The 27,176-nt window shown below is 49.7% G+C and overlaps 2 protein-coding genes across 10 annotated transcripts in view; one reads left to right on the top strand and one right to left on the bottom strand.

The window, feature by feature from the left end:
* MPRIP (myosin phosphatase Rho interacting protein) overlaps positions 1–21,639 on the top strand; it is a 172,492-nt gene extending 150,853 nt beyond the window's left edge. For 5 of the 8 annotated variants that reach the window (XM_074965110.1, XM_074965111.1, XM_074965112.1 and 2 more), the window contains 8 exons: positions 2,137–2,284; positions 3,037–3,154; positions 4,017–4,176; positions 4,584–4,694; positions 6,632–6,718; positions 7,492–7,654; positions 8,567–8,652; positions 13,197–21,639. In XM_074965110.1, the coding sequence (XP_074821211.1) occupies positions 2,137–2,284; positions 3,037–3,154; positions 4,017–4,176; positions 4,584–4,694; positions 6,632–6,718; positions 7,492–7,654; positions 8,567–8,652; positions 13,197–13,268 (945 nt within the window). In that variant the 3' untranslated portion in view covers positions 13,269–21,639. Of the gene's footprint in view, positions 1–2,136; positions 2,285–3,036; positions 3,155–4,016; positions 4,177–4,583; positions 4,695–6,631; positions 6,719–7,491; positions 7,655–8,566; positions 8,653–10,377; positions 10,444–13,196 lie in introns of all 8 variants that reach the window. The other 3 variants (XM_074965113.1, XM_074965117.1, XM_074965114.1) reach the window with 2 other exon arrangements.
* Positions 21,473–25,553, bottom strand: PLD6 (phospholipase D family member 6). 2 transcript variants are annotated; one of them, XM_074965118.1, is made up of 2 exons: positions 25,139–25,553; positions 21,473–24,497 (listed from the first exon to the last, which is right to left on the bottom strand). In XM_074965118.1, the coding sequence occupies exons 1-2, from the start codon at positions 25,551–25,553 to the stop codon at positions 24,250–24,252; spliced, it is 663 nt and encodes a 220-aa protein (XP_074821219.1). In that variant the 3' UTR covers positions 21,473–24,249. The 2 variants fall into 2 exon arrangements, 1 of the variants encoding a protein (XP_074821219.1); XR_012641202.1 differs by having other exon boundaries at positions 24,362–24,497; positions 25,161–25,300.
* Between the last annotated feature and the right edge of the window lie 1,623 nt (positions 25,554–27,176).

The following is a 27,176-nucleotide window of genomic DNA, read 5'->3' as shown; positions in this document are numbered from 1 at the left end:
TAGCAGAGTTTTCTAGTTCTCATCACCAAGCTTTGTCTACATAGGTCCTGCCCAGGATCTGATGCACTTTGAAGCTCCTGGAATCTCAGTTGCATTCTCTCCTGCTTGGTTTCCTGGAGTATGGGTCTGGCAAATGCATTTGTTGCTGTGTGGAGAACTGAAACTGTAATTCCCAGTTGCTTTGCCTTCTGATTCGTTTTCAGAGCTCTCTTCCCAAGTGGGGTGCCAGGAGGAGCAGATTAGAGGAGCTGGCTGGCTTCTGAAATGGAAGGGAAATCTTTGAGCCAGGGTGGGCCTACAAAGTGACCTACTGAGAGCGGAAACAGGGCTGGCTCCTGCACGGGGGAGCCAAGTACTGCATGTATTATTTCTTCTGTAGCTGATGGCCTGGCACGGGGAATATGGCACCTTCATGAAATAAAGAAAAATCTAAGCAGGAGCCATGCAACTCATGACTCAGCCATCTGTGCTCAGTGGGAGCTGGTGGGTAGAGATGCTGAGGATCAGGGCTGTTGGCTTCTCCCCTGACCCGACAAACGCAGGAAAGAGGCCATGTAGATTGGAGTTTGGTTCCTGTGATGGACAAGCACAGGGAGGCTCCATGGCTACAGCCCTAACATGTGGGTTGTGGTGCTGTTGGATCTCACCAGGGCCTGGTCAGCAGTTGGCTGGTGCTCCTAAGAGCAGCACCTATGTTCTCCAGAGGAAAATGCTGGTGATGCAGTGGGTGAAGGTCTGCTCTCCGAGTCAGTACAGAATCGAGGTTCTCGTGCTGGGATGCAGGAGGTGCCATCATTTAGATGAGAGCCAAGATTCAAGACCTCACTGTTTGTGATTATTATAAATCCCATAACACTTTCCCCAAGAGATGGCCCCATTGTCCCAGCCTAACTCCAACTCTGGTAACTAATTCTAGCACCCTGAATTCCTCAGACAGTTTCAACTGAATGTGGTATTCGTTCATCTTCACCTCCTGTCCTAAACTATAATACAGTGTTGCTGTTAAACAGCTACATTCCACCCCAGAGGTGGCTGCATTTCAGTGGTGGTTGCATGCCCCTTCTGTAGCCTGCACTGGAGATTAGGGGTTTGAAAAGAGACTTGAAAGCACAAATTCAATTGCTTTTGAAAGTGAGGAACTGGTAATCTGGTAAGAGCCCATCATGTTGCGACTCCAGCCTATGCAAACTCGCCAGTAATCCCTTTCTCTTCCCAAATAGATCATTGTCACTGCAGCTCAAACGTGCCCTGCAGCCGTTGTCCTGGACCTCGCACATGGCCCTGCTAATGGCTCTCCGGCATACCAACTGGTATTCCAGCCCTGGGCCCCTACACGCCCCTGCCAATGCATCTGAGTCTTGGCCTGCAGAACACCCTTGCGCTTGCCATCACATGCCACTGCCGTACAGAGGCTGTCACTCAGGCTGAGCATCAGAAGTTTGGGATGGGAGAACATGGGAAAGATTCCTGGAGTTCAGTAGATTTGCTGGAGGCTGCTGTTCTGGGTGTGTGAAGTTGTCCCTCGTGCAGAGAGCAATGAGCGGTACAAAGGAGGTAAAGGGGTTTGAGGGGAGTGTGAGGAACTAGGTGGGGGCTAGGAGGGAATGAACTCCAGCACAGGCTGGGGGAGATGGTGCAGGACCTGAAGGGTGAGAGCAAGGCTCCGGAAGTAGATGCAGTAGAAGACAGGAAGCTCCCAAAGGGACGGTAGGGATACATCCTTATTACATACATTTTCCTTCCCCCATTTAGGGCCTGATGCCAACGCCACTGAAGTCCATGCTAGTCTTTCCATTCACTCCAGTGGGCTTTGGATCAGGCCCTTAGAGCAATCTCGAAAATGGAACTGCCCCGCCCCCTTGGACAGCTGTTGGGCCACTCCTTGCCTAATAGAGTTAGAGATGGCAAAGACCCCCTAGATCTGCCAGCCCCTGCCCCCTGGCTAGGGCAGGGCTAGTCCCTACTACGCGCTTACTTATCCATTGTCTGTGTGTCCATTTGCTGGCTGATCCACATTGTGTTCCCCTCTCAGGCTGTTGGGACAGTGTGTGTGTTCACTGCAGGCACCTTGCCTGAGAGGGCATCACTTCAGACCGTGTTAGGAAGGTAAATTCCAGCTCCCTTTCCATTTTGCAGGCGACATGTGAACGAGGGTTCGCTGCCATGGAAGAGACACATCAGAAGAAGATTGAGGATCTGCAGAGGCAGCACCAGCGGGAACTGGAGAAACTGCGGGAGGAGAAAGATCGCCTGCTAGCAGAAGAAACAGCCGCTACCATCTCGGGTAAGGGTCCAGCAGAGCAGTTGCTCCACTGATGTGTGTGACCTGAGGGGGAGGGGAAGGTTCCCTCAGCTGTGTGCATGAGGAAAGGGGGTGTGGATGGAGCACTCGCCACAAGGCAGGGTGGACAGAAAGCGTTGCACAATCAGTGAAGAGCCCAGGGGCTAGTTTCCAGTCTGACAGTGGGAGATCAGGGTGGGTGGAGGGAGCACGGGCTGTGGAGTATAATTGCGGGAGGGTGCGAGGTCTCTGCGGCACAGTTGGGTGAGGGGCGAGGGCAGATGGGGCAGGGTTTTGGGATGGCGGGGGGGTGATTGATGGAGAGCCACCTTCCATCTCTTGTCCTGTTCTGATGTTCCTCTCCTTGGCGATAATGTAGCCCAGCCAGTTTTTCGCTCCATCTGAGGGAGGCGTTACTTACTGCTGGGGCTAATTTATTACCGATTCCACAGTGACTTCATTCTTCAGTGCCCAGGAGAATTCAAAATGCCCAAGCCCAGGCCTTGTGCATTCAGAGTCCCATAACTCAAAAAATAAACTGAATCAGGCAATTGTTGAACTTCTATTAAAAAGCAAGATTTGTGGAAGCCCTTTCACTGCTTTATGGCTAGTGCCATGTAATAAAGTGATTGTGAAGCAGGGAAATTACTCACCAAGGTGACTCACATTTTGGGGGAATGTGGGGGGGAACTTTGGACCAAGTGGTAAATGCATCACCTCCTGCAGAGCATTAATCCTCTTTCTGTCCTGTGCAGCCATCGAAGCCATGAAGAACGCCCACCGCGAGGAGCTGGAGAGGGAGCTGGAGAAGACCCAGCGCTCCCAGATCAGCAGCGTCAACTCGGATATTGAGGCCCTCAGGAAGCAGTACTTGTACGTTTCTCTCTCATCCTCCCCGCCCCGACCCCCCACCTTCACCCTGCACTATGTGCTGCTAATGCTCTAAATTAGCTTGACTCACAGGACACATTTTTACTCCCTTTGGAAGTGAGGCACTGAGAGAGACCTGTTGTTATAGAGGGTGATGTGGCAGCTCCACTCAGTGCCCCTCCATCCTAACCTGTGCCCTGCCCCGGACCTCCACACCACTCTGCCAGTGCTCCTCAATCCTGACCTGCAGCCCCCTGCCATCCCTGTTGTAGGCTCCCAGAAATCTTTAAATTTTCAGTCTCCAGATACCTGTATCCGCAGCATTCTCTGCGTTACAGTTAACGTAGTGTGCAGATGCATGGTGGTGTTTTCCCTGCCGCTGGAACTTTGTTATTGCTCAATCAAATCTGTTCGCACAAGGCAAAAGCACTAGCCTTCAGTGAGGACCAAATGTGTGTTAGTAGGGGAGTTGGAGGAACAGCTAAGCTGCTTTAGCAGGCTTCCTGCCCATGTATAACACATCTGTGCTCAACCCTGTCCACCCACACATACTCTTTCCATCTAAGCTGAGAACAAGCACGGTAGCTTTCAGCCCAAAGAGTAATTTTTAAGTGATCAAAGGAAGTGCCTGAAAGGTTGACGTCCCTCCATTGCAGGTGCCTGAGGTCCCTTCTGGTGCAGGGGCAGGGGTTTCAGGAGAGAAGGAGGCTAGCTGGCCACCTGGTATTCTTCCAAAAGCAGAGTGTCTCCCTCACCCCCCAAGCAGATGTCCTGCTAACCTTGGTCTGTGAGGTGCCCCCTTAATCGGTGGGAAGCTGTGTACACGGCCCCAGCCCATCTGTCTCTTGGCTTGGCCCCTCTGCAGGGAGGAGCTGCAGTCGGTCCAGCGGGAACTGGAAGTCCTTTCGGAGCAGTACTCCCAGAAGTGCTTGGAGAACGCTCACTTGGCCCAGGCCCTGGAGGCTGAGAGGCAGGCCCTCCGCCAGTGCCAGCGAGAAAACCAGGAGCTCAACGCACACAATCAGGTGAGGCACCAGCTGCCCCAGAGCTCCTTGCCTGGCCACTCAGGTTTCAGTGGGATTTTCTGGGGCAGTGGGTGGCTTCTCCCATGGGAAGAGAAGTTGGAGGCAAAGCCAGCCAGCTGAACTCCACTGGCTGTGCCCGCTCTGCTGTCCTGGCCCTAGGTAATAACATTAAAGCAATGCTAAAAGCAAGCTAGCACCATGGTAGCCCTCAGGACTTGCACGGTGTCTGCATTCCTCCAGCTGTCTCCCCATGCATTCAGCCCCATCTGAACTATACAGCATTGCATAGGGGGCGCCCCACAGAGGGAGCCTTGCAAGGCAACTGGGGACAAAGCCACCCACTGCAGCATTGGATTGGGAAATCTTGTATCCCCTCTGCTCGCTCAGTGACTCTCTCCTCTTCCCAGGAGCTGAATAACCGCCTGGCTGTGGAGATCACACGGTTACGGACCGGGGAGGGAGGGGGAGAGGCTGCTGGCTCGCCTCTCACGCAGGGCAAGGATGCCTATGAGTTAGAGGTAAGTGCCCTGCCCCCTTTACTACTAGCATATGGAGAGGACAGGGAGGTAGCCACAGAGAAGCTGGTCTCTGATGACCAGCAGGATTGCAGATGGTCCCAGCTGTAGATGGGCAAGGAGCACCACGTAGTGTAGGCCCTGACCCCCACCTGGTTCATGAGTGCATCCAGGGCACAGCCCGGGTGTTCACAAGAAAATGGCCTGGCAGTGGGCTAGGAAGAGGGGAGAATGGTGGTCAGAATTATGGTAAAACCACGCACGGTCTGGTCTGAGAACAAGACTGAGCCAGCAACTCAATTCTAATCCCACTTCTTCCTCTGGTTGCCTTAGAAACGTCATCTAACTTCTACCCTCAATTTTCCAGCCCTACTGTGGGGATGATGCTTATGATGCATTGGGGCTCGGTTTTGATAGAGGCACGTGAAATGTGTTGATGTGAGCATGTGCGAGCGCACCTCATTGTCAGTGCAGACCCCAGGCTCAGCTTTCTCTCCACAAGTGGGCACCGTCTTTGAACTGCCCCAAAGAACAGTCTGGTCTGAACTATCGTAGAATCACAGGACTGGAAGGGACCTCAAGAGGTCATCTCGTCCAGTCCCCAGCACTCAAGGCAGGACTAAGTATTATCTAGACCATCCCTGACAGGTGTTTGTCTAACCTACTCTTAAAAAATCCCCAATGATGGAGATTCCACAGCCTCCCTAGTCCATTTATTCTGGTGCTTAACCACCCTGACAGTTAGGAAGTCCTAAACCGCCCTTGCTGCAATTTAAGCCCATTGCTTCTTGTCCTGTCCTCAGAGGTTAAAGAGAACAATTTTTCTCCCTCCTCCTTGTAACAACCTTTTCTGTACTTGACAACTGTTATGTTCACTCTGTCTTCTTTTCTCCAGACTAAACAAACCCAATTTTTTCAATCTTCTCTCATAGGTCATGTTTTCTAGACCTTTAATCATTTTTGTTGCTTTTCTCTGGACTTTCTCCAGTTTGTGTATATCTTTCCTGAAATGTGGCTCCCAGAACTGGACACAATACTCCAGCTGAGGCCTAATCAGTGCGGAGTAGAGCCGAAGAATTACTACTTGTGTTTTGCTTATAACATTCCTGCTAATACATCCCAGAATGATGTTTGCTTTTTTTGCAACCGTGTTAACACTGTTGACTCATACTTAGCTTGTGATCCACTCTGACCCCCAGATCCCTTTCCGCAGTACTCCTTCCTAGGCAATCATTTCCCATTTTGTATGCGTGCAAACTGATTGTTCCTTCCAAAGTGGAGTACTTTGCATTTGTCCATATTGAATTTCATCCTGTTTACTTCAGATCATTTCTCCAGTTTGTCCAGACCATTTTGAATTTTAATCCTATCCTCCAAAGCACTTGCAACCCCTCCCAGCTTGGTATCGTCTGCAAACTTTATAAGTGTACTCTCTATGCCATTATCTAAATCATTGATGAAGATATTGAATAGAACTGGATGCAGAACTGATCCCCATGGGACCCCACTTGTTATGCCCTTTAAGCTTGACTGTGAACTACTGATAACTACTCTTTGGGAACAGTTTTTCAACCAGTTTTGTACCCACCCAATAGTAACTCCATCTAAGTTGTATTTCCCCGGTTTGTTTATGAGAAGATCATGCGAGACAGTATCGACAGCCTTACTAAAGTCAAGCTATACCACACCACCTGCTTCCCCCCCCATCCACAAGGCTTGTTATGCTGTCAAAGAAAGCTGCTAGGTTGGTTTGACACGATTTGTTCTTAGCAAATCCATGCTGATTGTTACTTATGACCTTCTTACTCAGTTATTACCTGGCCAGGCTCAATGGGCTCCTCATTACACCTGAAGCTGTGGCTTGCTGTCTCTCTCTAGAGTGTGTGTGTGCTCGCCCCCATGTTACTGAGTGAAAATGCCTGGTCCCTTTTTCCCTACAGGTCCTATTGCGGGTCAAGGAATCAGAAATCCAGTACCTGAAGCAGGAGATCAGCTCCCTCAAGGATGAGTTGCAAACGGCACTGAGGGTAATGTCTGGGGCAGGGCCATCTCTGAACGTGCTCAGAGGGAGCCCTCTGTCCTGTATGGGTTTGCTCATTTTCAGGGGGGCTAACTAACTTATTTTAAGAGTTGAATCAGCATTTAAACATTGATCTGCCTTAATTAACACAGCCACTTACTGTTTGTGCATTATCGTCTTTGTGCTGCAAATGAAGCATCTGGTAGCATCAAACCAGGATTCGCTTTGGTCTCTTCCTGGAAAGACGTTACCTTAAATGTTTTTGTCCTGGTTTTCTGTGACCTCAGATTTTAAAGGCCCAGTGTTACAAACACACAAACCCTGCGAATGAGCCGATCACAATTGCTTTAGGTGGTTAATTTGCCAAGGCAAGTTCTCAGCATTTTAATTCCATGCCATTTCCCTGATGTAACAGAAAGCCACAAACAATAAATTCTGTAACAAACGAGCTGGTGTACATGTGCAGCACTGCTCTCTACTGGATGGAATCTGAACTGCCCAGCTGTGTCTTCTAGATCCTAAAAAGCTGTTAGCCAAAGGAAACTCTCCTTTAGCACAGGTGGATTGGCAGTAAGTGTGCTTTTACCAGGGTGATCTGAGTTCTCCCCTGCTGTCCCCAAGAAGCTCTCTGTGGGAGTGCTGAGAGTTCCTGGGTCTGTCCCGTTTCCTGTCTTGCTGGGGTTTGCCACATCACCCTCTAGTAAGCACACAAACTTTCTGGTTCCGTGTGTCTGTCTCACTCTGTGACAACCCTGCGAGTTTTCCTTGTTCCTTTCCCAGGATAAGAAATACGCCAGTGACAAGTACAAAGACATCTATACAGAGTTGAGCATCGTGAAGGCCAAGGCAGATTGCGACATCAGCAGGTTGAAAGAGCAGCTGAAGGCAGCCACAGAAGCACTGGGCGAGAAATCCCCCGAGAATACCACTGTGTCGGGATATGGTCAGTCCCTCTGCTGTGCTGAGCAGCCTCGTTCCCTTCCCCAACACATGGAGCAGGTGGTAACGGCTCTAGTGTGATGGAGCCTAGAGGAGCGAGGGCAGGTCGTGGTAGGGTCCTGCAGGAGCTCCAATATATCCACTGTGAATGCTGGGGGATTCAAACAAACAGGGCTGTATTCCTCCCTCCTGTCGCACCACTTCATTTATTGGAGTAACACCAGGGAGGAAGACGGCCTAGGTTGTGTGCAAGGTGAAACTGGAGCATGGGCTGCCTGGCTCAGATTGTTCATAAGGTTGGGAGCTGTTCACCTCCAGGTGGTCTGGTGAAATGTGGCCCAGGTTGGTAGTGATTAGAAGATACCTTCTGCAAGAGCTGTTGGGTGGCCTGTCAGAGTTGGCATGCAGGGCAGGATCTCAGTCTAGTTCCTTAATAACAGGCAGGTGTCCTCATTGCAGCCTCTTTCCCATTCCAGACTCTCCCTGTCCCCCATCCCCTTGCAGAGGCCAAGGATTGAATGTGCCTGGAGCCTGAACTCCCCTCTCACCCTTAGTGGTGCTTCCTCCTTCCAGCTTAGGGATGGGAAGCTTCCACTGGGTCGTTAGAAATCACCTGTGCCCCAGTCACCCAGGGATGTCACTTGCATCCTGGGGCCTCTTGCCTCACGCAGTAACTGGGTGAGAGGCCATGTTTCGCTTGTGCTGTCCCTGTGGCTCTGTAGGGCCCTGCCTGCCCTCTTCTGAGTCACCTTCAGGGAAGCTTTGCCCAGACTGAGCCTGCACCGCTCCCTGGCAGCATTGCCCCTCTGCTGACCGACATGTCCCCAGCCTCTGCTCTCCCTTGTGAGAGGGTCAGGACTCTGCAACCACAGGGCTGTAAGCAGCAGGCTCACGCTGCTCCCTTTGCTCTCCCCAGATATCATGAAATCAAAAAGCAACCCCGACTTCTTGAAGAAAGACAGATCCAGTGTTAGCAGGCAACTAAGGAATATCAGGTCAAAGGTGAGTGTGTTTCTCTCTGCCCAGGTGATGCAAATGCCCCACATAGCTCTCTAGCGGGGGTTTCTGGGAAGACTGCCCAAGGAACAGAGGAAACTGAGGCTGATTGGCAGGGAGATGAGGCAGGAGGATTTTCCCATCCTTACTGCTGGTCTTTGTGTTTGCGTCAGCGTGTAGTCCCAGAAGGAGGTATTGCCCTGCCCAGAGCTGTTGCTGAATGAATAGTCACCCTTGTACTGGCCAGGCCATTGGAAGACCAGTTACATGGGTATAGTGGCAAGTCAGCCTCATCCCCCTCCCACTTACAACACGATTGCAGGAGAGTGGTCATGATGGGATTAATTGAGTTACCGGGAGTATTATGGGATGGCATCATGCTCTCCTCTGCCCCCTTACTTCCTATTCAGTCAGTGGGTGTTTCCCCCCACTCTGCTGTGACAATAAAGCAGCAAGTTCCCAGCCTGCAGTGCTCTGTAAAGACTTGTTTTTGTTGCAGTGAGTGGTCTCTTTGCAGAGCTGGTCCCCTGGCCTCTTCCAGAGGCCCTGTGCTGCTGCAATCTAGGTGTGACACTGACATGCATAGCTACTGGAGTTGCTATCTGAAAAGAGAGAGGGAGTTTGCCCTGATTCTCAGGCATTTCCCAGGAGAATCCCCTCTGGCACTTACTCCCCATTTTTGTGGTGAGGTTTGGCAGTGAAGTAACTGGTGTAAGCGTGCCTAGATACCACTGTGATGGGTACCTTGAGGATAATACAGCGTAATTCACTGCAGCCTCTTTAGTCTGTATGGGGAACGGGGCTAGTTCTTACCTAACATTTTCTTTTACCTGGGGAGATTGGGGCTGATGGCCCAGTGGTTCTCAGTGCTTTAAAGCCTGGCCATGCTGTACTTGTTGCACATCCCAAATCCAGTTATTGCGGTCACATGTCCCCAGTGTTTGGCCTGCCAGCGGTCGGGATTCCACCCTTCAGGGCATTAATCCTTTCCATGGGGCCACAGGCACGCTGCTTGAATGGGAAGGGCAAAAGAGAACTTCTCCAATCAGCCTAGGCTGAGTGTACTGGGCAATCACACAGAAGAGCTCTCTCAGCATAGACCAGACTTGCTTCCCTTCTCACTACTGATATTGAGCACCTCGTGCGGATATTGGGCTGCTGTAGACAGAGTGAGAAGCCAGGCCAAGCATTTTAGCTCCATCCTCTCCTAACAGGGGGAGCCAAGGCTCACTGCCCAAGCACTCCAAGGCTGCCATTTCAGCTGGTGGTGGTGACTAAGCTGCTAGAATGAAATGTACAGGTGCCCCCACTGTGGACACTATACAGGCTTGCACATGCAAAACCCTGTGCTTGTGCACGCTAGGCCCAGTGTGTGTGCACGGATCCCCCTCTCATATGTGCAGGGAGTGCCTTTGCATACCGAAAGGTGCAGCTGAGGTGACTCGTTTGCAAACCAGCTCTTGAGGGTCTGATGATCAGTTTCCCTTCCCCACTTCACCTCAGTCTGCATATTTTGTCATCCCCTCTGTGTCTGTGTCCATGTTTATTTGGTGTGCTTGGGGGAGGGAGGAAGAGGGCAGTGTGGAAGGTGCAGATGGGCACACTGTCTGCTTGTCCTGCTAAGGAGGGGACGGAGGGGCTGGGGCTGTGGAACCATCAATGCAATTAGGATTTATGTGCTTCTTGTTTTCTGTTTGTTTTTTTTCTTTATTTTGCTTTTTCCTCTGACAGTCCGTTATTGAGCAGGTCTCATGGGATAACTGAAATGAACCAGAGTCCAGGTTCCCTGTCACGTAGGTAACCAAACCAGCACCCACCAAACAATGCAGCTCCCTGAGGGGGCGGCGGCCCACTTTGCATGTCCTGCTCACTCCTCCATGGCAAACGAGAACCTTCTCTTAATTATTGATTTGAAATTGCTCTTCGGGGTGGGGGAGCAGATTATCCTAAAACACAATCAACCAGTGTCGCTCTTCCCTGGGGAATTTGGCTTTCTCACCCACCCACTCTCCCCCACCCTCACTGGCACGGAGGTCCGTCACTGGGAGGGTGTGCGCACCTCTTGGGCACACTGTGTCGGGGGTGTGGGACACCGAGTGTGCATGCTTAATGACTGTGCATGCCTCACACTAAACTCACTTCGACATGCAGCCCTTGCAGGAAGAAGGGAACCTGGGTTTCAGTCGTGTCAGGCTGGGGCTGGGCGAAGTCTAGGAACTCTCCCTTACCACTGAAGAGTAGCTAAAAGTGACGGAAAGGAGGAGGCCAGTGGATCTACCCTGAATCTCCCACCGGGGTGGCAGCGCAGACAGCACTGCCCTGTGTTTACGTTACCCATCACTGCCACTTCCTTAAACGAACTGTACCTGAGCACAGGAGTTTTCTAAGGCGGAGCGTCCTCTTCCTCCTGCTGCGCAGCAGTGCTCCAGCTACCCAGTGGTTGTGATACTACAGTTCATCACCTCCTTAACAACTGTCCTATCACAGACACTGCCTTGTGGCTTCCAAAATCATCTGGTAGTAGGAGGCAGCTGATGACAGAGGGGGCTGTTCCAATTAGTATATCTTGGGTAACCAGCAGCAACAAGAAAGTGGGATAGTCCCTGGGAGGAAATGGGATTGGTTTCCAGTGGGGTTAATGGGAGAGGGTTTGAAAAGGCTGATCAAGGAATTCTGTGGGCTGCTGGAAATTTTGAATGAGAGTGTCTTTATTACAAACTGAACTCTGCACTAAGGTATCAGGATAAGTGATCTCAGAGACTCCTTTACTGAGTGAGGGCTTTGCTCAGCTTTCTACTCTTGGCAGTACAGTCTAATGCAGTACGGTGTCTTGATCTATAAAGAGAAGAGAGAATTCAAAGGTCCAAGTTGGAATTTAAAGGGACTCTGTTAATTTGAATAGGCTCAATATTTGACCTACTTTCTGACAGTCAGTAGGTAGAGACCGTCCTGAATTTTGAGTTTCTTTTCTGTCAGCTAAAAAGAGAGCAAAAACGCTTTTTAAACTGGTGTAAAAATCCCAGTTCCTGCTCTCCATTGATAATGGATTTACGTTTCTCTCAGTCTGAACAGTGAAACCAGTAGAAATGCAATGGTCACTGCAGTGTCTTCACAATATCACAGCCATCCTATCCACACTGGGTTTTGCAACCTCAACCTCCCACAATAGCCACTTGTTAACCAAAACTTGGCTTTGGGGCCTACATGACTTAACATTGTCCTTTTAGTCTTCTGATATGACAACCAAGGGACTTAAAAGAAAATGGGAACATTGCAGCCAGCTACCTGACAGGATCTGTGTATAAAGCTTCGTGTCTTGCAGAGCTGCCGTGTGTTGTTTTGTAGAGCAAGTATCAGACGCTGATGTTATTGTGCAGAGGACGTAAAGTGAACTGCCTCACAGTTCTGACTCTGCTGCCTGCAAATTGCCAAACACGATGGCCGATTGGCTGCCTGTTTTTGATCAGCTGGGCACATCCTGTCTCAGAGCAGGGAAAGCAGTCGTCGCCCCCCTGAGATGGCAGCAGGTTTTATGGTCTGCACCTATGCAGTGCACAGACATTGCATGCTTGATCCTGGGAAAGCGGTCTGCTGAGGTGGAGTATCCATTAGCCCCCATCAGCCCCATGGCATCAGCCTTGAGATGGGACATAGTGCACCTATGGCCTTGACCTAGTGTCTGTGGTCAGGTCTGCTCTGTACCAAATGCAGTAAGCATGGGGATTCCACCTTACGATTGCGGGGTGGGGATTAGCAGTAAATCATACAGCCACTTGTGTCCTTCTCCCTCAGATTCCATGTGGGCTGGAGGGGCCTGACTCCCAAATGACAGTGTTGAGGGCTAGATAGATGGAAATTGCTTTCACTTCTGAGTCTTTCACTTCTGAAGACATGAGTTTAAAATCTGGATTGGGTCATGAGTTTGGTCCCCTGCTAGAAACTATAGGAAACATGTAATGAGATCCACAGTCCAGCTCAGGGGCTTACTTGGCAGTGTGTGCTTGAAAAAGGTCCCCAGCCTAGGTTAACTGAGGGTAGAGTGAGATTGTCACTCAGAGTTGTGCGGACAAATGTTTGGAGCCACAACCACCCAAAATGGACTCTTAATGAGCCCCGAAGGAAAACCAGTGTGGTGGTCCCTCTGAGCGCTGTAGCAATTGCTGTCAGCAGAACCAAGGTGTGCTGCTTTGGCTCTTCTGAAAGCCAAGGGCCTGTTCCTAAAACTGCCCTGGTGCTCTGTATACTGCAAGCTGCAGGGATCGTTGTCACAGTCAAGCTAATCATGCTTGCAATCTCGTGTGCCTCTCATTTGTTTCTGAAGTTTGTCACCTAGTTAATTTCCAATCGCGCGCTCTAGGTGTGATTCACCAATAATAACATTCCATAATAGTCTGTTCTCTTGAGCATGTTCCACTAATCTCTCCTTCAGGGGGGCGTTTGCTCTCCTACCCACATTTCCTTTGCCTGAGCATCTGCCCCATCCTCCTGTTGGCTGCTGTCGCCGCCTCCTCCTTCAGTGTTTGACGCTGTCCCTCTCTTGTCTCTCCCAGAGTCTGAAGGAAGGCCTGACCGTGCAAGAACGCTTGAAGCTCTTTGAATCCAGGGACTTGAAGAAAGACTAGTTCTCCCCCTTCAGCTTGAACATGCGCACCTCCCAGCTTGCGATCGCACGGCACGAGCACCGCGTGTTCCTAGTTCCTTATGATCTTCTGTGCTGTTGTTCGTCTCGATGCTCCCAATCAGACTGAGTGCGGTTGGCGGTTCTTCCTGCCCCTGGCACCTTGACTCCACAGCTCCTTTCCCTGCACCGCGAGATGCTTCAGAGACTCTGCTAGGGAGAGGAGGGGATGGAGTTCTTCCCCCTTTGGCTCCTTCCTTCACTGTAAACCATTACACTAAGTGTCAGTATTAAGGCCCAGCAGCCTATCGATAAGCTAGCTCTGTCATACCGACTGCTTTGGTTTAGAAATGGCCTGGCTGGCAAAGGCCAGACCCAGCTCTACTGCTGTTTGAGTGACCCAGTGCTCAGTCACACGCTGTGAGTCAGTCCTCTGAGCTTGCGTTCCTTGCACCTCTGGGAAAAAGCCTGTGGTCAAAACGTCAGGAAAGGCAGGTCAGTCTGTGTCGGAAACAGCCCAGTCCGTCAGGTGTGTGCGTGGGTCACAGCACCAACAGCCCGCTAGCTGCTGGAGAAAAACGAGGGGAGTCTGCTGGGAGAGTGGCTAGGGTTTGGGCTCCGTTCTCCCAACCCAGAGTCCCAGCAGGCCTCGGCGTTGGCTTGTTTTCAGTCTGTTACAGCCAGAGTGTTACAGATGTTTGCTAAACACAGATTTCAACAAAATCTGCCCCAAGGCCCATCTCCCCCCTCTCCTTTCTTCCTATCATGCCTGTGCCCTGAGTAATGTATTCCAGGGCCCGAGCTGCAGGGCCTGTCTACGCAAATCCAGCCCAGCTACAGCCAGTCCCCTCCAGCCACTCTCTCCCTCTTTTTGCATCAACCGCTGTGTGCGTGAGAGCTTCCCTTTCCCAGTCTGAGGAGGGATACTGAGCGGAAGACAGAGCCTGCCCTGGCTGTGAACATACACACACAGCTCAGTCCAAAGACTGCTCCCTTTTCATCAGCTCCTTTCACCAGCCCACAGCTCCAATTTTCATACTTTTATCTATGGCTACATTTTGCTTTTCTCCGAAATAAGTGTCTCAGAACTCGCCTGTTCTCCAGACCATCCGTATTGCAGCTTCCCAGGACATCTTCCTGCCGGCTCCCAGCTCCTGAATGAGGATCACTCTTAAAAGTCTGTTTAGCAACACTGCGCAGCATGAGGCCAATGGAGTGAAGTAAAAGTGAGTGAGGGAACTGAGGGAACCCAGCCGTGGAGGTGCAGCATTAAACCAATGTCGCTTGACAAAGGGGAGGGGGAAAGAATCTCTCATCCTGTTAGTCCTCATGCAGCTCTGCAGTGGCCATGGTGGCTTATTCGCCATGCTGGCAAAAGCATCCACATACTTTCTCCCCTGTACGCCTCCTTGGTTCTGTGCCCTGCGCTGCCAATTGACAAGACAACTCCTGCCTCAACTCTGGGACTAGGGCCTGTTCCAACACAAACGGTTTCTAACCGAGCTTGGCTGTCTAGTGTGGATAGGCCTAAATCACATTGGACTGTGCCCTTGACTCTCTAGGGAGCTAGGCTACTGCCTCTCTCAAATTGTGTCTAAACATGGTTCCTCGCTAGCTGTGCTTGTGTGGCCAGCTTGGTTAAGGGGAAGTGCCCCTCATGAGCCCTGCCCAGCGCTCTGACGCCCTCTGCCCCAGGAATGCTCAGTGTAGTCTGGAAGGCTTTGTTTACAAAGGGCCATTTGGAGCCCCCTCGTGCAGCGTGGCGGCCATGCCTGATCCTGGTAGCATGCAAGACCAATGTGGGAGTTTCTAGCCTGCTTTGACAGTGGTTGGACAATCCAAAGAACACACCTGACTTTCCTTTGTGACTGTGGAACCATTGGCTAAAGCTGGTTTGAAACTAATTTCTGGTCTCTCCCATCGGCCACCCATATTGCCACGGTCCCCAAGGATCTCCCGCCTTGCCAAGATGGCTGTCGCCAGCTTGGGACTTGGGTGATTCTCAGCAGGCCTCTTAGCTCTGCCTTCCTGGTGAGAGGAGCTGCTTGTGTATCCCACAGATACCCAAAAAACACATTGAGTTCTCAGCTTAGTTGGTGGCTGGGGGCTGTTTAAATAAGTCCCATCACCTCCCCAACCCTGCCCTCAGATTCCACCCAGAGCTGCATTGCTGAAACCCCTCACACTAGTGACTCTATTGGTGAAGCTAAGTAATGGGTCCCCCCCAAACTCCAGCGGCCATGGCATGGGCTTGCCTTCCAGCCGAGGACACCTAGATGTGACTCCCAACCTCAGTGTTCTTTAATCAGCCGGAGGGGACACTGTATAGGCAGAGGAGGCATTCCCTCTCTGCCCCCAAATTCTCATCCACTCTGCAGAGCTTGAGCATGTTGCTGCTGTTAGATTCTGCTCATTCTGTTCTTGGGAGATGTCAAAGCTCTCTGCCTGATTCAGCTTCCGCTTATCCCTGTAGCTCCATTGGCTTCAATGCGGTTCCTCATTCTCACCACCATGAGATCAAAACCAGGCCCAGGATGAACCCTTGGGGGCCAAACTCTGATGGAGCTGGAGGAGGGGTTCCCATGGGAAAGTGAGACTTCAGTGGGAGCTACAAGCAGCCAAGGGCAATGTGGTCTTTGGGTTGAACTCTGGAGCCCCACAAGCTGTGAGGGGACCTGTCTCACAGGCCAGTGGGGATGTTTGTGCTGTGACACGGGTTGCATCTGGCTCTAGATACTGCCGGGGAGGGTTTGCTTGCCTGCTGTGTTCCCTATACCGTATATGTCCCTCCACATGCAGCAGAGGTCTTCAGACGTCACCTAAGAGACCCAGCTTTCTCCGTCTCTGACCTTTCCTGGTCTTCTCACATCAGCAATCACCAGAAGAGAACATCCCTTTGTTCTTATGCTCTGTCCCTACCTGGTCGGGGTGGAGGGTGTCTGCCCTCTGCTAGCTTCCCAACCCTGAATTCTCCCTTCAGATTGTGGAGCCTATGGGACACAGGTACGGGTAGCATGAAGTCCTTCAGCGTTGGGATTTCTCCTCCCTCACCTCACAAGAGTCCACTGGAATGTGACATTTCCAATGAGGGCACACCCCAGCCTGTGCTTCCTTGGAGTCCGGTGAGGGCTTCTTATTGCTAAACCATCTGAGCAAGGTGTGTTCTGTTCTCCTGTTGGAAAAGCCACTTATCTCTCTCTCTTCCTCCGGCCATCTGGGCTCTGAGCTTCTTGCTACCCAACAAGCTAATTGCTGCTGCTTTGTGCACTTCCTTTGGTTATGATCAGTAACTTTCAGGGTGAGAAATGAAGATCACCCACTTTTTCTCCATTTAGAGTTGTATGCCAGTGGGATGGAGGCTACAGGATGGTGCTGTAGATAACCATGGCCTGATGCCCTTTGTGGTACTGCTTCATTGCACTGCACCTCAAAGGGATCCTGGTAATGATGCTCCCAGGGGGTTGAAGCCATCTTTTTTCTGCTGTGCACTTCCCCACTCCAGCCACTCTTTTTTTTGAGGCTCAGTGTCTCTTTGCTTGGACCAGGAACTCTCAGTGAGTTATTGGGATCTTATTTTTCTTTTTTTACCTCTGTGTCTGTCCAGATCCTGATTTCATAATGGTAGAGAAGGATCATTAGAGGAGGAAGTGTCTGGTGTAACCACACAGATGTAGATACCATTGGATGATGCTATGAGGAGCTGGCTTGGAGGAAGGGTTGCAGCATGCTGATGGACAGCTTGGCAATGGTTTTGGCCATTCATATGGCAGAGGTGAAGAGGGAAAACTGTGGTTGAAGTGGGGACTGTCTTTTTCATCTTTTGACCCAGATGGTGTACATGGGTGAGGACATGAGAAAAGGCACTGTGGTATGTTTTCAAAGTGGAAGCACTTAGATAGTAGTTAGTGTAAAGGGAGAGCAGGGAGAGAAGCATGTAAAGCAGTGGAATAGCAAGCCACATAAAAAGAGGTGGTATTAAAGAAACGGCAGATCCAGTGGGTTGGTCTGAACAGCTTTCTGCTTGTGCTCCAGTCCCATAATTATCCTGTAAAGATGCAACTTGGGGGGCAGGAGGGCTTGTTCAGGTTTGTCCTTGTGATATACAGGGTCCCAAGGACTGAGGCAGAGAAGAAAACTGCTTAGAGGAAGAGAATCTTTTATTTGATGGGTTTCTTAGCCCATTTTCCTTTCTCATGTGCACATATCCCAAGCAAAAGGCTGTAATTAGGGAAGCTTTGAGTAGCCCATGTAAATTTCTTCTCTTGAGGAGATGTGCATAGTTCTGCAAAAGTCCTGGAACCTCGATATGATGGATGAGACATTGGCAATAACAGACTTAAGCAAGATGTTTGTTCAAGCTAGCTGGTATTTTTTCTTTAAGGCTGGTATATCTTTATTTCCTACGTTCCTGCAAACTCATCATCCTGTGACCTCCATCTTACTTGGTCAGTGGATCAGCTTAAAAGGATTTGCTTCAAGGTGTGCCAGGACTAATGGATCAGCAGAATCTGAACTTGTGGGAGCAGATCTGTCAGTGAAGGTTTGCAAGCACTGGGGATCTTTGGATAATGCATCTTGGCCCACCTTTCTGGACCTACATACTGCCCCTAAAAGCTAACTGGACACGCAGTTTCACTGGGATGAAATGGAGCCGCAGATACCGGCTGTAGCCAAAACAAAAATCTAGTGTTACAAGAAATGAGCTCCTCTGGAGAGGACATACACACCGTGCATGAAGGGGTGATTGGGACCACCCTTTGGTGTATATTTTTAAAGCTTCTAAGAACCTCTAACAGGCCAAATAAGTGTTGTTTTGCTGAACTTGCTGTTCTAAAATATTATTTAACACCTAAACAAAGGGTCTCGTACAACTGTTTGTTATATACTGTCCCTTGTAAGAGCAGGTGCGTTCTGAAGCAGACACCTCTCCAAAGCGGGACTTAGGCTTTGTTTTTAATGTTTTTCTGCTGTGCACAGGGTATGCGCTCTAAAGTCAGTTGTTCAAGGAGGGAGAAGAGCAGCTGGCTCTCTGCCCATCTGTGCAGCTTCTCCATCCCATCAGACTGCAGCGCTCCCAAATGGAATAAACATTGCAATAACTGATCCTTCCAGAGGTCAAGAACAAAAAAGCTGTGGCACAAACACGCACTTGTTTTCTCTGATGTGTTGGCAGATGCCTCATTGCCGTTTCTCCCTGTAGTTTTGATGGGCACCTACCTGAGCTGGGAGGAGCCCTCATCAAAGTATTAGGCAGTTTGTTCACCTCCACTCCACCCCAGTAAACACCGCGATCTACCACAGGTTAAAAAAAAAAAAAGGGCAAAAGTCTTAGCTGAGTGTAAGGTTCTGTGTTTCACCCCAGTTCTGCCTTCTGCTTCAGGCTTCATCTTTCTCCATGAGGCTAGAAATCAGTGTTTCTCAGATTGAACTGACGAGGAGGGTAGGGGGCATAGCAAGAGAACCCCCCCCCCCCCCGCCAGCCCCTTTGCCCAACACGCTTTCTGATTCCATCTGCATCTTCCATTGTGTATGTGAGAGACAGCAGAGCATTTTCCAATTCACTTTTCCTCTGGCTGTGTTCCAGGCATCCTCCACATACAACAAGGCAAATTGGCATGGTAGCTGTCTTGCTTGCAGTGCTCCTAAAGGGCACAGTATATACAGTGTGTGAATATATATACGTTGCAAGCAGCTGCATTTTATATGGTCCTACACTATGAAAAGTACCAGAATGTGAGGTCTAATAAAACCAAGTTCAAAATAGCCGTAGAAACATATACACCTAATTGCTTCCAAAGTTTTGTCTTTTGTGGAGAATTTTTCAGCCATTTTTTTCCTTCTGGAAACAATTAGATTTAAGTTCTTTTTAACCGTGATTAATCTCCCCCCCCATCCATCCATCCAAGAGAGGGAGCAATTTTTTTTTTCCATTTGCTTCAAAAGCAGAATTTGTGCTTATGTGCAAAACACAACAAGGCTATTTTTCTGTAACAGGTTGAATGGAGTGCATTTAAGCAGTCCTAAGCATTGTAAAATGTGTCACTTTTGTAATGACTATATATTTGATTGGAATTCCACTAGACCTTTGCATTTTTGTGCTTCATATACAGTACTTAGTTTGTTGTGAACACTAAAGCACATGCACGCTCAGTGTAGCTTGCCTTTACTTTGTAATTTTTTCCATTTTTTAAAAAAAAAAAAGCTTTGTTATTCTCTTTAAAATAATTTAAAACCTGTATAGTATTCAAAGCACGCAATGTAAATATTTATTACTCAGAAGTTAGCGGAGGGTTTTTGTGTGTGTGTGTGACTAAGTTCTGTTTTTTTGGTTTTCTTTTTTAGGTTTTCTTTTTTAATCTTGTTCTAATACAGATGTCTCTTTTGGGGTTGGAAGAGATTTGCGTGTAAGATGTTGAACCTACCCTGTGTCCTCTTATTAGAATGTTTTTTGATGACTGTTATAAATATCTTTTAAAATTCTCTGACCTGTACCTTTAGCTTTGAAGATACCTGTCCAAAGAATGTGTCCAGTCTGTTTGAGAACTGTTAATCCTAAAGCGCTATAAATTGTTTTTCCATTGAGAATTCAGTAATCTTGTATTTGATAGTGGCATTAACACCCTGTGAATGTGCAAAATTGCTATCTATATATAGAAGTAGTAACTACTGTGTGACTAGAGCATACACAGATATCCTTGCATGGTAACTTAGGACTGTTGCAGTGAGTGAACTAAGGTTCCAGGATCTTAGGGCCTAGTATATAATTGTGTAACTCACTTATGCATCAGCATTGAAGCTACTCTGTAAGGCTACATGGAATTTACAAGGGAACTATCTCCTAGCTGTGCAGTTACATAGTGTACAACAGCATGGAAGTTTACTGTAACTTACAATGATATGTAAGTAACTGTTTAAAATATAACTTTCAATACATCGTAGTTACTACTGAGTTGCACTTATGATGTGATCCCTACCACTGTAATACAGAGCATTTCTTAAAAGTGGCTGCAGAAATATTGTTGCGTGACTGGGGAAGGACACTGAAGAGCCATGGGGGCTGAAAACAAAGCTGTCAGCTCTAGTGGTTTAACTTGCCTCAGCCTGCACTTTAAGAGACTACTAGAGGAGAACGAGGGGGCAGGAGGCATTAGCAGAAACCTGACTTGCCTTTGAATTGGTACCAACAGCACTAGCCCTCCTGGCCACTCACATTAGTTTAGTGCAATCGCAAGCAATTATTTCATCACCCTTCCTGTCTACCCTACACCATGAATGTGTGCTGGATGGTGAAGGATCACCGACTCTTTGTTCTAATTTAGAGAGAACAAAGTATGTTGTAAAATACTAAAGACTTTGACATGTAGCAAACAGATGAGGATTCTTAGTCTTTGATCCACATACACCCTTTTGGGACCTGGAATTTTGGGTTGACTTGAGATTTTACCCTTTGGGGGTAGGGGGCAAGAGGGAAACTGTATGTATTTGAATGATAACTCTGTGAAGTGGCAATAGACACCCAAGTATTGATAGTCAATCTTCCTCACTTCACACCACCAACCCAATCAAAATTGAGGGACTGCCTTAGCTCCGTCCCATCTTATGCATGCCTTCAATCAGTGGCCTCAGTCAAGAGAGATGGGTTCCCGATTGAAATGCACGCACCCTCCACTACCAGCTGAGTTTCAAGAGCTTCAGTCCCTGGTGGAGATGGAAATAGAAATCAAGATTTAATTGTGGTTTATGGTGAACACCCAAGAGTCAACCACAATGTCTCCAGTTCCGGTGATGATGAAGACAGAGAGAGCCACCTGTCCAACCTGCCTGCATGGTGTTAATGGCAGCAGATCAAATCTAGAAGATTGTGTAACTTACTTCCTGGGTTGCTACTGTGGTGATGAGACTTGTGCACCAGCCTCAGAACTAGCATGAAACAGGGGTGGTGACCAGGGAGAAGTGGCAGCTGTGTTCCAAACCCATCGGGCTGCAGGTCTGAATGGTGTGCATAAGGGGAGGGTTCCACACACCTCACCCAGCAATGGAGTGACGTGTCCTGATCCATTTCCTCTTGCAAAGGTGAATGCACACGCATTTTGTGGCCCCTGTGATACTGAGTATGAGTGGAGTCTTTTTTCTCTCTTCTTCCCCCCACCCCCTTTGCTTTTATTTCAGTGCTTTTATTTAAAAAAAAAAAAAAAAAAGCCACTGTTCACTGTAATAGAAGCATCACCTTGGTCACAATATTTATTCCTTACAAATCCTGTGTGACATGCTAGGTTCCCATGGATGTAGCTGATCATTTTTATTTTGTAAATATAATTACTTAACTTTACATAAACTATATCGTAATAAACTATTTTTGCACCACCCTTTGCATGCTGTGTAGTGAGGTGCTTGTTTGGACATGGTCATCTATGTGGAAAGGAGATGCAGGCTTTCGAGGTAGCCACTTAATACACTCCTACCACCGCCTGCATTTTCTTTGATACACATTGCTGTTCAAAGCATTGTGAAGCTAATACTCCTGACTGTTGCAGTGGAGGACTGCCCACAGCTGGTATAGCATGGATATCTGCAGTGGCAGATTCCTTCCAGACCTTTGCCAGTGTACCTAGCCTGATCTAGAGGGACAGTACTAAGGGTAAGTGGGTAGACTAATCTCTGTTTGCTTTTACTGGTTGGGGCCTCTGGCCTACGGCTTTCCGTAAGTGGCAAATGGGGGTTTTGAGAGCTAGAGCCTATGGGGCCCATCAAACTCCTTTCACACTGTTCACCTGTAGTGATAACTACCATACAAAAAATTCCTTGAACCATTATGCAGCAGGAAGAGCTTGGAGAAACTGTCTGGATTTGCTGAAATGTGGTGGTGTTAATAGTGCTAATCACTATACAGATTATAACAGGACATTGGCAACACACTAGTGGGACTTTTAGTGGTACAGGCTTCAAGCACTTCATCTATTTTACAAAGATTAAGCCATTTTTAACCAGACATGGGGAAACAGACAACCCATGGGCTTGTAAGAGTCTGCATCAAAATTGACTCACTGTTTGTGCCACAAGTTTAACCTACCTTAAAGTATGAGGGCAAGGTTAATTTCCCAGAATATTCAGAATAGCCAATTACATTTGCATAACATGACCCCTCTGCTGACAACATCATAGCTATTAAGTTCTATTCTGAAAGCTATGTTTTCTGTTAATTACTGGTACAGTAATAAGGCTCTTAAGCCCAATGTAAACTGAAGTTGTGCTAAGTGTGGAATAACATATTTAACTGTGAGAAATAAAAATAGCCACAGTAACTTGAAGAAACAAGAAGAGGGCCAATTACCCAGGAAAACTGTTTTTACAACCAATAACAAGTCAAACACCACAGCTTGAACTGTATGTGGCAAAGGCTGTTACTGGGACCGCAAGACTCAACGCGTTACAAACTTTACGCTGCAGTTAGTTTTACAATCAAACCTTCACGATAGCACTGTGGCATAAGGACATGAACCCTCTTACATTCCAGGTCACTGTTTCAAGTGTACAGGCAGATATGTCTAAAACAAATTGGTGTGTTCCATTCTTATTCCATGTCAACACCACTAGAACTCTCATTAAGAGCCAGGGATGTAATGGTTATGGAAACTGAACTAGCCTCTTAACCCCTGAGAGGAGAATCAGGGACATTAAGCAGGGGAGAGCTTACTCATGCATGGGTATAACAGCTTCTGTTGCCTGTCACGTAGCATCTTCAAAAGCAGTAACCTAGTTTCTACTAGATATGAAATGGCTTCATTTTCAGGAAGTCAAGAATCTACCCTGACCTCTGAATTCCATTTAGGAGACTGCCACCATAAATGGAAAAGGGAGGTAGATGATTTTAAAAGCCCACTTCCCAAGAGGACATGGACATGATGACACCTAGTATCTGCAAGAAAATGCAGGGAAGGCTTGCACAGGGGAGAACTTGTCCCAGCTAGAAAGCTGCCAATCCATCCTGGAGATTTTAAAATGGGAAAGGTGGTGTCCTATATTCTCTATTGCCAGGCCAAGTTGGGCAATTGATATGGATGGGGTTATGCTGCTTTTCTTGTATATGAACAGATCAAGCAGCCTATTCTCTACGTGCACTGGGGTTTCCTTTTGCAGCTCCTTTCCATGAGAGGCAGCAAATCGGCTACAGTCAGTTTCTCAACATTTTGCACTCCAAGTATTTCTCTCATACTGCTGGGCTGTTACAATGGCCAGTCTGTACTTGTTTTTCTGCAGATTTGCCATACCTGCTCTCCAGCCCCATCAGGGCACTTTTTCTATTATGCTGCAGCTACTGAGAAAGTGAACTGACTAGAGGGAGGCTACTCAACATTCAAAATAAATTTTGAAATTCCTGACTTCTCAATCAAGTTTTCCATAACAAACCTCATCTTACCTATTTTAAAGGTTAAATGTCTAATATACTTTCCACTCCTAATAAAGTAACATACCCAGTTCAGTCCCTGTGTGAATTATAGCTTTGTGCAGAGCCCCTTACCCAATTCTTTTAGAACTAGTGATGAGGAACATTTTCACTCTTATACTGCCATGCATGAAATAAATGAGTCGTTTCCCAGCAATGATCAGCCATACCAGAAACAGTATATATCATTCTGTAATGTCACTAGGGGTAACCAGTAAGTGACTATTTCACTGTCAAAATATCCAGTACTCTTAAACATTCCAAACATTGCCTTCTTCCAGTGCATGGCAGTGGCCATTATCTTTTGAGCTCCAGCACATCAGCTGCAACGTGCTGGCCCTTCTACTATACCACTACTTACCAAGAAGTTTAGAGTGATGCACTTTCATTTAGTACACACTGAGCTTTTCACTGAAGAGTAGAGAACTCTTCACCCTTGTATGATGCTATAATCCTTGTAGCTATAACAAAATTAACTACAAAGAAGCTTGCTAGAAAAATGCTATTTGTCAAGGACCCTTCCAGCTCCAAAAAGCTGCTGTCATTTCTGTTCCTTTTTGTTGGGGAAAAATGTATAATTAGCTGGATTGTACTCTTCCCAAATCCTTTCAAACTCTGCCAGGAATGGCTCCACATACTCCGCATCCTCCACAATCAGCACGTTCTCACGGTTGTTCTGGATAGCTTGAGTGGTCCAGTTGAGGGAACCAGTGATGAGCATCTTTTTGTCCACAATAGCAAATTTGTGGTGCATGTAGCCACTCTCCTGGTCGTGACGCACCTGAATCCCTGCAAAACAAGGAGAACCTTTTCAATGCTTCCTCTTCAAGGTAAAAAGCTTTCTTATGACCAAAAGCTACACTGCATTAATAAAAAGTGTCCTAAGAGACTGGCTGAGAACCTAATGCCCTTAACCAAAAAAAACAACAACAAACATCAGCGTGAGTGTTTGATGCCATTCCTCACCACACCAACACCAGGAGAGGGAAACCCTGAGCCTTGTGGTCATCTTGCCACGTCTATCCCTTGTGTCAGTAGGTGTTTGCTTCTCTACCAACAGTCTGCGAGGACACGGAGCTTGGCTAAGCTGGTTCCAGTGTGCCTGCCTCTTCTAACAGGCCACAGGGGAGACCAGGTGGAGGGCTCATAGGGGTCCACGTGGCTGCACCTAGTCCCTAGGGATCCCCTAGTCCCTCCCATCTTCCTCAGGGCTCAGCCAGGCTCCCACAAGGGCTCCCCCAGCTGCCCTCTGTCAGTCCTTCCCCTGGCACATACACCATCCCCACAGATTCCTCCATGGGGTCCTAGCTCCTTCAGCCCCACCTACTCCCAGCACCGTCCCTTAGCTCCCCTTCCGCCTCCTCCATCTTCCCCCCGCTGCCCTGACGTCCCTCTTCCCTTCCGCCCCGCCCCCCGCGACCGCCCCTCACCCGCCTGCCGCAGGCGGCCGACCTGCGAGCCGCTGAGCGCCATGTAGTCGGCGTCGGTGACGAGACGCACGCGCACGCCCCGGCGGTGCAGCAGCTGCACGGCGCGGCCCAGCTGCGGGCTGGAGAAGGCGAAGAGGCAGAGCTCCAGGGAGCGGCGCGCCGAGAGCAGGCGGCGCAGCAGGCGGGCGAGCGGGCTGTCGCCGTGCGGCAGCGGGCAGGGGCAGGGCGCGGGGCCCGGCTCGCCCAGCAGCGCCGCGGTGCAGGTGACCGGCGACGGGAAGAAGAGCACCTCGCGCCGCGGGGCCCGGCGCCGCCGCCCGCGCAGCAGCAGCGCCAGCGCCTCCAGCGCCAGCCCGAGCGCCAGGGCCGCGCCGCCCGCCCAGCGCCATGGCAACGCCTCGAGGCCCGGCCACATGGCTCGCGCGCCCGCTCCGGGCCGCGTGCCGGGGTCACGTGAGCGGCGCAGGGGCGGGGTCTCAGTAGCGCGAGGATCCGAGTACGCGAAGTCGGCGGGTCACGTGCCAAGGTGGGAGGAAGGGGTTTGCCGCGCATGTGCGAGACCGAGCAGCCGAACTCATAGCGGTAGATGCCTGATCAGCCCCCACCCCTCCCCGGGCGGGCGCGCTGCCCAGACCCCCCCAACTGCCGCGAGGCATTCTCTGCCCGCCCGCCTCGCCTCAGCGTTTCGCTACTCCTGCGGGGGGGGAGAGTGGGGCTGGCTAGGGGGCAGGGCTGAAGAAAGGGGGGGGGGTGAGCCGGGGGGGGTCGTGGGGCTGGCTAGGGGACAGGGCTGAAGAAAGCGGGGGGGTGAGCCGGGGGGGGTCGTGGGGCTGGCTAGGGGACAGGGCTGAAGAAAGGGGGGGTGAGCCGGGGGGGGGGGGGGGGTCGTGGGGCTGGCTAGGGGACAGGGCTGAAGAAAGGGGAGAGTGAGCCGAGGGGGGGGGTCGTGGGGCTGGCTAGGGGACAGGGCTGAAGAAAGGGGAGGGTGAGCCTGGGGGGGGGGGGTCGTGGGGCTGGCTAGGGGGCAGGGCTGAAGAAAGCGGGGGGTGAGCCTGGGGGAGGTCGTGGGGCTGGCTAGGGGGCAGGGCTGAAGAAAGGGGGGGGTCGTGGGGCTGGCTAGGGGGCAGGGCTGAAGAAGGGGGATTGCTGGAGAAGAGGGAAGGCTGGCTGTGCAGGGGATGTTTGTCTAGGAGCCCATCTGAGTAGGGAGAGTCCTTGGGGGCCCCTCTGATGGCCTTGTGCCAGTGGTGGGGCCCTGAGAGCTGCTGGGCATGTCGTGAGCTGTGATTGCTGCCCAGGTGGCTAAGCACAGCACACCTGCTATTGTTACTCCGTCGCCCACCCTGACCCACTTGTCCCGTCCACCTGTTACAGCTTGTCTTTTGGGTACCTCTACACTGCAAGTGCGCGTGTGACTGTAGCACAGGCAGCCATGTGTTAGCTTTAATCTAGTTTGCGTAGGTAACAATAGCAGTGAAGGTGTGCCAGGTGTGGGTACATACTTGGATTGCTGGCCCACACTGGAGTCCATGCCACTGTGTTTTCATTGCCGTTGTTACACCAAACCATGGTACAGTTACACCTTAATTTGCAGTGTAGACATACTTTCCGATGGTAAGCTCTTTGGATCAGGGGTTTTCATTTACTAGAGTTGTACAGTGCCCAACACAATGTGGGGGATGGGGGAGGGGTCATTTGGCCTTTAGGTAAATAGCACCACTGCCTTTGATCTCTATGCCTGTAACTTATAATCACTTGAAATCTATCTCTGGAGTTAATAAATCTGTTTTATATTTTACCTAAAACACCGTGTTTTGGGTTGAAGTGCTTAGAGACTCTCAGCTCAGGCTAACAAGGGTTGTTGCATGTCCACTAACCTTTGTTGGAGTGGTGAACTAATCAATGAGCACGCACTGTCCAAGGGCATCTTGAGCAGTGTATTTCTGGGGTGCAAGGCTGGGGTGACACCTCTCTCTCTGAATGCCATGAGTGGCTGTGGATCTCCACATGCTGATGGCTGAGTGATCACAGCGCCTGG

This window comes from Natator depressus, chromosome 10 (assembly GCF_965152275.1).
Source record: "Natator depressus isolate rNatDep1 chromosome 10, rNatDep2.hap1, whole genome shotgun sequence".
In the NCBI taxonomy this organism is placed as follows: Eukaryota; Metazoa; Chordata; order Testudines; family Cheloniidae; genus Natator; species Natator depressus.
The sequence above is the reverse complement of the archived record's forward strand: the minus strand, read 5'-3'. Positions and strand labels throughout refer to the sequence as shown.

Bases quoted from the DNA above. Each gene is read 5' to 3' on its own strand.
- PLD6 (XM_074965118.1), bottom strand. From the start codon at position 25,553: ATGTGGCCGGGCCTCGAGGCGTTGCCATGGCGCTGGGCGGGCGGCGCG. The intron at 24,498-25,138 runs GTGAGGGGCGGT...CTTGTTTTGCAG, and splicing joins CGGCCGCCTGCGGCAGGCGG to GGATTCAGGTGCGTCACGAC.